This window comes from Mandrillus leucophaeus, unplaced genomic scaffold, assembly GCF_000951045.1.
Source record: "Mandrillus leucophaeus isolate KB7577 unplaced genomic scaffold, Mleu.le_1.0 Scaffold62, whole genome shotgun sequence".
NCBI classification, from domain to species: Eukaryota; Metazoa; Chordata; class Mammalia; order Primates; family Cercopithecidae; genus Mandrillus; species Mandrillus leucophaeus.
In genome coordinates, this window is record NW_012106697.1 from 5923243 (window position 1) to 5931677 (window position 8435).

Genomic DNA, 8435 nt, shown 5'->3' on the forward strand with positions numbered 1-8435 from the left:
AAATTTTAAATGACTGAAACAAAATTTAAACATTCAAAATTCACAAAACTAAGAGACAAATATAAAGAATTAAACTTTCAAATGATGGTTTTAAATACGTTTGTATCATTTCTACTTCTGAACTTACTAAAGCTAAACTAAGTCTTTTTGGAGACTTGGTATTTAAGAAAGGAAAAAAGAGACTTGCTGTGTAGAATGGTTTTGATACTTGATATGGTCTAGGCCAGTCTGTAGGGTAAGAGGTGGACCTCTGAGGACTCCTGCAGCAATTTGACCTTGTGTCTAGGTTTCAAGGTGCAAAACTTAACCGCGTACAAATTCAAGAACGAAGTAACATGTTACCTGTAAAATACCCAGGATAGTGTAATTTGCGATATGCAAAATAACCAGTCATAGCTACTATAAAGATACACACATTGTGCGGTGTTAGCATGGATGATCTTTGTTGAAATACATTGTGGTCTAAATTCTTTGACGAATAAGTAAGGAGTGAAGTTCATCTGCCAGTGCAGGGTTCAGACGACAAGCCTTGAAACCAAAGAGAGTCGGATATTTAGATACATTCTCATTGTTTGGGTCTTTCTTCTTTTTTTTTTTTTCTCTTTTTTGATTCGTTTTTAAGAATAGTACAGTAAATTTCAAGGAAATTTGTTAAGATACTTTCTATTCTGATGTCCTACTTTAACCTCTGCAGAATGGATCAATTTGAAAAACATTTTATCAGTGCCAAGAATCAAGGGAACTTAAGCACCAATGATGGCATTGTATGTCATGAATTATTAAGATAAGTAAAATGGAAAGCATTAACATTTGGCCTCAAAGTTGTTATGATCTCCGTATGTGAATAACAGCATCTGTAATAATCTTATTTTAAAATATATAGCTAAAATAGTCTTACGATGTCTAAACAGTGGCAAGGTGCATAATTTCTAGACTGACAACAATGCGGGACAGAGCTCTCATCCAAACCTCACTCTGTGCAGAAATTGTCCCTTCCGTAGCCATGACAGTTGGTCACTAGGTGTTTGCTTGTGTGCTTCCAGTAGCAGGAAGTTGCCACCTTTAGAGAAAACCTGTGTTTTTGTTTGTTTCCTGAATTGTTGTGTTAGAAAACTCGCCCTTATTTTAGGCTGGTATTTCTCTCCATGCACTCTAGAATCCTTGAAGGGTCCTAACAGAATACGTAATGCTGGTTTCACAGAAACCTAAGACTCCAGGAAGTTGGAGTCTCCCTGCCTGATGGTGGCAGAGCTGAGAGCAGGCCTGGGTCTGTCACCTCGAGGTCCCAGTTACCATCTTACAGCCTCACCGTCTGCCATAACACACTGCCTGCCATGGGCTCTGATTCCGCTCCCTCCCCACCTGTTCCCTTCCTGTGGGACACTGCCGGTCCAGTGAAGGCCACTGTCAGGACCCCTCGTGTCCTTTTGCTCTGAGAGAGAAGGTTTCTGTTCTTATATCAAGCCTCATGTGACATCATTCCAGACCCTTCACTGCCTCTAAATTACCTCCATTTTATCGGTATCCCCAATGGCCCAAACTGACTCCAGTATCCTCGATGCATATACTAGAGTTCTAGAGTACAGTATCCTAGATGCAGAGTAATGGGGCTATTTTCTCCCATCATATGGAAAATCATTCTCAGATTGGAATCTCTTTTGCTTTTTTTTTTTGAGATGGAGTCTCACTCTGTTGCCTAGGCTGGAGTGCAGCGGCACAACCTCCGCTCACTGCAACACTCCTCCTCGCGGGTTCAAGCAATTCTCATGCCTCAGCCTCCCGAGTAGCTGGGACTACAGGCACGCGCTACCATGATGGGCTAATTTTTGTATTTCTAGTAGAGATGGGATTTTGCCATATTGGACAGGTTGGTCTCAAACTCCTGGCCTCAGGTAATCCTCCCACCTCGGCCTCCCAAAGTGCTGGGATTACAGGCCTGAGCCACCGTACCTGGCCTTGTTTTGCTGCTTTATGCAGGATGACTATATACCACGTTTCAAAATATGTTTGACTAGAGTTTTCTAAGGATATTAAGGATAGGATAGAACCTGAAATCAGCTTGGTTTGGAAATTGGTATAGTACAGAGAGCATTTTTTTTTTGAGACGGAGTCCCAGGCTGGAGTGCAGTGGTGTGATCTTGGCTCACTGCAACCTCTGCTCCCAGGTTCAAGCAATTCTCCTGCCTCAGCCTCCCGAGTAGCTGGGATTACAGGCACCTGCTACCACACCTGGCTAATTTTATTTTTCAGTAGAGACGGGGTTATTTAGTATTTTTAGTAGACACTGGGTTTCACCATGTTGGTCAGGCTGGTCTCGAACTCCTGACCTCAATGATCTGCCCGCCTCAGCCTCCCAAAGTGCTGGGATTACAGGCATGAGCCACTGTGCCCCGCCAGTACAGAGAGCATTTAAATGAAAAAAGTTAGACAACCGTTATTCATATGAAGAATGGAGTAGAGGTAAATATCTTAAAGGTATCAGTTGCATTTGGCTGTGTGCTGTGTGTCTGTGTGTTAATATGGCTTTGATGCTCTGGAAGTTTTAATTTTAAAGTAATTTAGGGTTCCCAAATTTACCTGACATTGGAATCCCACGGGGAGCTTCAACAAATATGCTTCTGTCTCCTTGAGACCATGATTGAAATTTTCTGAAATAAGGCCTGAACTTTGGAATTTGTAAAAGATCCTCGGGTGATTTTAACATGCAGAGAAGCTTGGGAACCACTGCGATAATATCAGAGTCAGCCAAGGGACTGAGAAGACTGTTCCTTCCCTTGTTCCCCCACTCAGGCTGAGCGATCTGTGCACTACAAACACTGCTCTACCAAGTCTGCTACGATGTAATTCTAATTTTGACTCATGGATGTGATGGCCCAGCTTTTTGGGTTTTCTTTAAAAAAAAAATCCAAACTTAGTATTCATAATGATCTCCTTTACCGCCCCCCCACCTCCGCAACTGCCACAGCCCTTGCTTTTTAGTTTTTAGTAGTTACTTTGAGATGTGAAATGCATTTGGGATCTAAATAAATTGATCACGCGGATTAAAATATGAAAGGCTTATTTTCACTGACTACCTCAAGCTCAAGAATATCCCTCCTGAGTGGGGTAGATGTCATGCTCAAAAAAACCTTTAAACCGTATTTCATTACCGTACTAGAATGAACACATAGGTTCACACTTTTTCTAGATGAAAGACAAACTGTTCAGCTTTAAGGTCTTAGTGCTGGGCCTTAGGCTGCAGATAGCAGCAGAATGAAAGAGTAATTTGCATCAAAATAGGGCTTTTAATCATTTGAGCTAAATTATGCTAATAAGAATCTGACAATTGTCTGCAAACAATCTGCATGTCTGACAGCGTCTCTGTAGACAGCGGTTATCTGCACAGTAATTGAGTAGAAGAAACACTAATCCGTAAAACCCTTCAAGTTGCAACTAAAGCCTGGCAGTTTCTCTTTGGGTGAACTGATATTTTGTTCTAACGCTTACTTTAGAATAATAGTGCTTAGCCGTTGCTTCGTCCCTGGTGATGCCCAAGCCGAGCTGGAGACACCTTGCGTGGTAGAAGGATGCCATTGCCATGCCTCTGCTGATGAACTCCGGGAGACAGTCTGTGACCTGGGCAATCATGGGGATGTCGTGCACCTCATCATAGTCAGCAATCCTGAGAGGACGTAGAGTGGTGAAATGGAAAAGGACATCAGTTATGGCGTAAGTGTTTGTAAAACGATGTGCCTAGAAACCGACCTTGTCCCCGAAGTGATTTCTCTCTACTGCTTTGAGAACTAAGTTGTTTGCTGCGTGGTGAAGGGTTCGTATAGCCAACTCATACCAGGAGAAGACGAGCTTACCCTAGTGGTGACTTTACATCGTCTCTGTAATTATGCTCAGCAGGCTCAATCACCATTAGAAAACAAAGGTATGTTTCTTTTTTCTTGTCATATTACTCTTGGAAGTTTAATGTCACTTTGTGGGTTTAAACTGCGTGGAGAAGAAAGCATTTTCCACTTCTCTGGATCACGTATGGAAACAGCCACCTTCAATTTGGACATTAGCCACATAGGACCAGAAAACCCTTTCACTAGCACGTCTTTAAAAACGGACAAGGGAAAGAAGTCATCCTTTATACCCAGACACAAATACGTAGAATCGTGTGAGCATGCGATCCAGTCACCTCCACGTTAACCACAATGTTAATGGAGTAGGAATGTGGGAAATAATGGAAAACGCCAAAGATTTTAAAGAATGATTTAAAGCTTTAGTTCTAACTAAGACGGATACTTGCTTTGAGATATTGGCAATCACTCCTGTAAGTGGTCTGCTGCCTGGAGCCGGAGACGCTGGGGACGCGGGTAGAAGCAGCCCCTCCCTCCCCTCATCCTCTTGTAGATCACTGCCCTGCACTAGGGCTCGGAGAGAGGGGAGACCTGGCGCTGTGGGAAGGGTGTGACTGGGAAACACGAGCACACGCAGAGTCTGATGGACACTCCAGAGTACACCCAGGTCTGTGTCCCCGACACACTGCTTTTATACACTGGGTAAAGAAGTGTAGGAAAGTACATGGAGCCTTACAGACTCTGGGAAAAGACGTTTTTGTATATTTTATTAGATATAGTCTCAGTCTTTTCACCATATTCTCATGTTCAGTTGTTATGGAGCTATATTTAGTTGTGCAGTTATAGAACTGCATGGCCGAGGAGCGCAGGAAGAAATGAAGACGTGATAAACGTGTGATATGCCAAGCTGTGTTAAGTACACTATTATGATCCTGCTATAAAGGTATTCTCTTCTTACACATAAAGCAATTGCTTCTTAAGCAACTTGCTTCAGCTAGTAGCACTGAAATCTTGAAGGCTAATGGCTTAGAATTGTGCTATCCAGTATGGTAACCACTAGCCATATGAATATTTCTGTTAATTACCATGTAAAAGTTTAGTGCTAAGTTGCATTAGACACATTTCAAGTGCTCAGTAGCTACCGTTGCTAATACCGCAGAAAGCTCTGGGAAGGGTTTGGCATAGAACATTCTCAGGCATTCTTGTCAATGCTTTCATCCAGTTTATTCCAACACTACTGCTAGGGTTTGAATCAAGTTCCCTCCAAAATCCCAGTGTTGCTAGTGTGATCGTATCAAGAGGCGATGAGGCCATGAGAGCACCTCCCTCATGAATAGGACGAAAGCCCTTTTTATAAAAGAAGTTTCCTGTAGCTTTCCGCTGTCACGTGAGGACGCGATGGTCCTCCCCTCTGGAGGTTGCAGCCCTCACCAGACAAGCACACCTACCTTGATCTTGAACTTCCTGGCCTCTGGAACCGGGGGAAATAAATTTCTGTTTCTTAATACCTAGTGTGTGGTATTCTGTTACAGCAGCACAAAACAGACACAGACATTCACCTTTTAGAAAATGCAACACACTTTGTAAAAAATTTCATCTTATAGTAATACTCCACGAGATTCCCTTGAGCATAGACGTTTCCGCGTTCTGCTGCTTCTCTTAAGCAATGCAGGGCAGCCTCCGTATCCTGCCGGATGCCTTGTCCGTACAAGTACATGAGCCCAAGTGCACCCTGCGACTCCAGATTTCCATTGCCACATGCTTCTGAATGCCAGTAAAATGCCTAAGAAAAGCACAGTTTCATCATTGTATTTGTGATCCACTAGATGAACTTATAAGGGAATACTAGACAGAAATCTGTGGCTCCTAGATAGCACTATTAATCATCTCTAGGAAAGAGCTGTAGGCCTTTGGACGCGTTTCACACTAGCACACATGCCTAACGCTGTGTGGAGGTGAGTTCCTCCGCCGTCTCTCCGCAGTGCAGATGAGGTCACAGTCCAGACAGCTTATGGCTGAGAAGGAACAGCTGTCCTAGGTTTCAGGATTTGGGGACCTTCCAGAGTAGGGATCAGGAAGGTGCCAAATAGGAACTAAGTGTCTGAAAGGCATGTGGCCAGCGGAGGAGAGGAGACTGCTGATGGTGAGGGAGAGTTCGAGCTCCCTGTGGATGCTAGAGATGGCAGCTCCTGTGATCAAAGACAACCGCAGATAAACGCTGTATGTAGCCTCAAGCACATTTGCCTCATACTCCGCTACAGTGAATTTGAACTCGTTTACAAAATTCCAGGTGGCTGCTCATCTATCCGAAGATGGCCTTACTTGTGATATGCCTCTTGCAAACTTGCCGTTAACTCCTCTCTTACAAGTAGGACTCGGCCCCCATTTCCTTCTCCCTATAGGATTTTTTTGGAAACTGTTTCAACCATGGATGAAAGATTGTATTTCTGTGAAAATCTTAGATGGACTTTATTTGTAACTAACTCTTAGTATATTTTATTTATTAGTATCAATTGTTTCTCAAGTCACTGCCAATACTCATCTATTCATGATTAAAAGGATTTTGGCCGTAATTTCAGGACTGTTTCTCTTCTTTTAGCTTTGATACTATAGTATACAAAATACTCTCACATTCATGGTTTCCTTCGATAGAGGTAGGGAAGGGGACATTTATAAATAAAAGGGCTTTGAGATCCTAAAATGTACACTTCCTTTACATTTTAAGGAAATATAAGAGAGATTTAAAACAACATTCCCCACCATTTTCTCAAAAAAAGTAGTGAAACAAATATTAATCTAAATATAACACTGGCATTAAAAAAGAGGGGCATGTCACCTTTTCTAACTCCTTGGGCTCCTTGGTTGAGTAATACAGCCCGAGCATACTTTGAGCCTTCACACTAGCTTTGGGATTTCCATTGTCTGCTGCGAAAAGCCACAGTCTACGAGAAAGCAGGCATGTTATTCTTGGTTTCGGCATTCCATTCAAACCTAATCTTGTTCCCAGGTAGGATTACCTTTCGGCTTCCTCATTTGATCGTTTAACACCTTTTCCTTCATAATAAGCTCTTCCGAGGTTGTAAGCAGCTGCAAATTTTAAGTGTCTTGCTTTGGGACATGGAGAATCAAGAATTTTCTTCATGTAGTCCACCCCTTTCTCCTTCGACAAAAGAAAGAACAAAAAAACCCTAGTTTTTAGTTTTACCCAAACTGAATTTCTTTCTCCCAATAAGGCTGTGAAGTGTCCACCCTCTGACATGATGTGTAATACTATGAATCTGTGCCCAAGAGTTACGACTGTCCTGGATCCTGCCGGGCAAGCAATAAGGACGAAAAGAATCTCTAAAAGTACATTTCCTATCCAGGCACTCCCAGGAGCTCTGGGATATAAGAAATTTCCTTCCGTTTACAGCTGCCTGAGTGGATTTAAGTCTCAATATGGGCTTTCTTTTTTCTCTCCTCCCTCCCATCTAATAACCCTTATCCTGAATCAGCACAGTTCTTAGAACTGACTAAAAGGCAAGCATGGCCTGGAACTTCTTTCACATTTATAATTCTTACAATACACTTGTGAGCCCCTAACAAACACCATCTTCCATTCAAGCATACTTTTACTGCGTGCTCATAGTTTGTATCTAATATACAAATCTTACGCATTAATACAACATCTGCTTTGTGGTCACAAGGAAAGCATAGAAGATATTCTAACCACTAGCAGGAACAGATCTGCACCCTCCACCCCCAGATCCATCAGACACAAACCTTCAAACATCACCCAAAAGAAGAAAATAATACTGGACAATCAAATATATTTTGATTTTTGTTTGAGACAGAGTCTTGCTCTGTCACCTAGGCTGGAGTGCAGTGGCATGATCTTGGCTCACTGCAGCCTCCCAGGTAGCTGGGAATACAAGCATGCACCACCACGCCAGGCTAATTTTTGTATTTTTAGTAGACCCTGGTCAACATGGTGAAATCCTGTCTCTATTAAAAATACAAAAATTAGCCAGGCATGGTGGCAGTGCCTGTAATCCCAGTTACTCTTAAGGCTGAAGCAGGAGAATCACTTGAACCCGGGAAGTGGAGGTTGCAGTAAGCCGAGGTCGCGCCATTGCACTCCAGCCTGGGTGACACAGCGAGACTCTGTCTCAAAGAAAAAGAAAAAGTATTAAAATATAATTTTAATTGTGTCCAACAATCCACTGACAATGAAATCTTACCCACTGTGACCAAGACACTAACTTACAGAATTTAGAATGGTCCCCAGCCCATCATAGTACATCACTCCTAGCTGGTAAGTTGCTTGATGGTCTTTCTCCTCGATTTCTTCAAACTGTTCTAATGCTTCTTCATACCATCCCTAGAAGCGCCCAGAAGATATTGAATTATTTTTATTATGATCTTTAATCCCAAAGGCATCAAGTGGCCAACTGTTTCTGCCCAAGTTAAACACACAGTTAACAAGCAGTGCAGCCACGTCCGAACCCATGCCCCACGCTGACGAAGCACGCTGTCTGCCATGGCGCTCTGCCATCCTCAGAGTGACAGGTGCACAATGAGCCCTCAGCAAACATTTGTTGCCAGGATAGATGAAGGTGCCGT

The 8435-nt window shown here is 42.7% G+C and overlaps 1 protein-coding gene across 1 annotated transcript in view; it reads right to left on the reverse strand.

Annotated features, from left to right (window-relative positions):
• Positions 1–8435, reverse strand: part of LRP2BP (LRP2 binding protein) — a 23349-nt gene continuing 14914 nt past the window's right edge. Inside the window, exons 3-8 of the mRNA XM_012000176.1 lie at positions 8080–8193; positions 6851–6993; positions 6670–6775; positions 5393–5616; positions 3487–3661; positions 1–528 (exon numbers count right to left, since the gene is read on the reverse strand). Of these exons, the coding sequence (XP_011855566.1) occupies positions 463–528; positions 3487–3661; positions 5393–5616; positions 6670–6775; positions 6851–6993; positions 8080–8193 (828 nt within the window). The 3' untranslated portion in view covers positions 1–462. The remainder of the gene's footprint in view (positions 529–3486; positions 3662–5392; positions 5617–6669; positions 6776–6850; positions 6994–8079; positions 8194–8435) is intronic.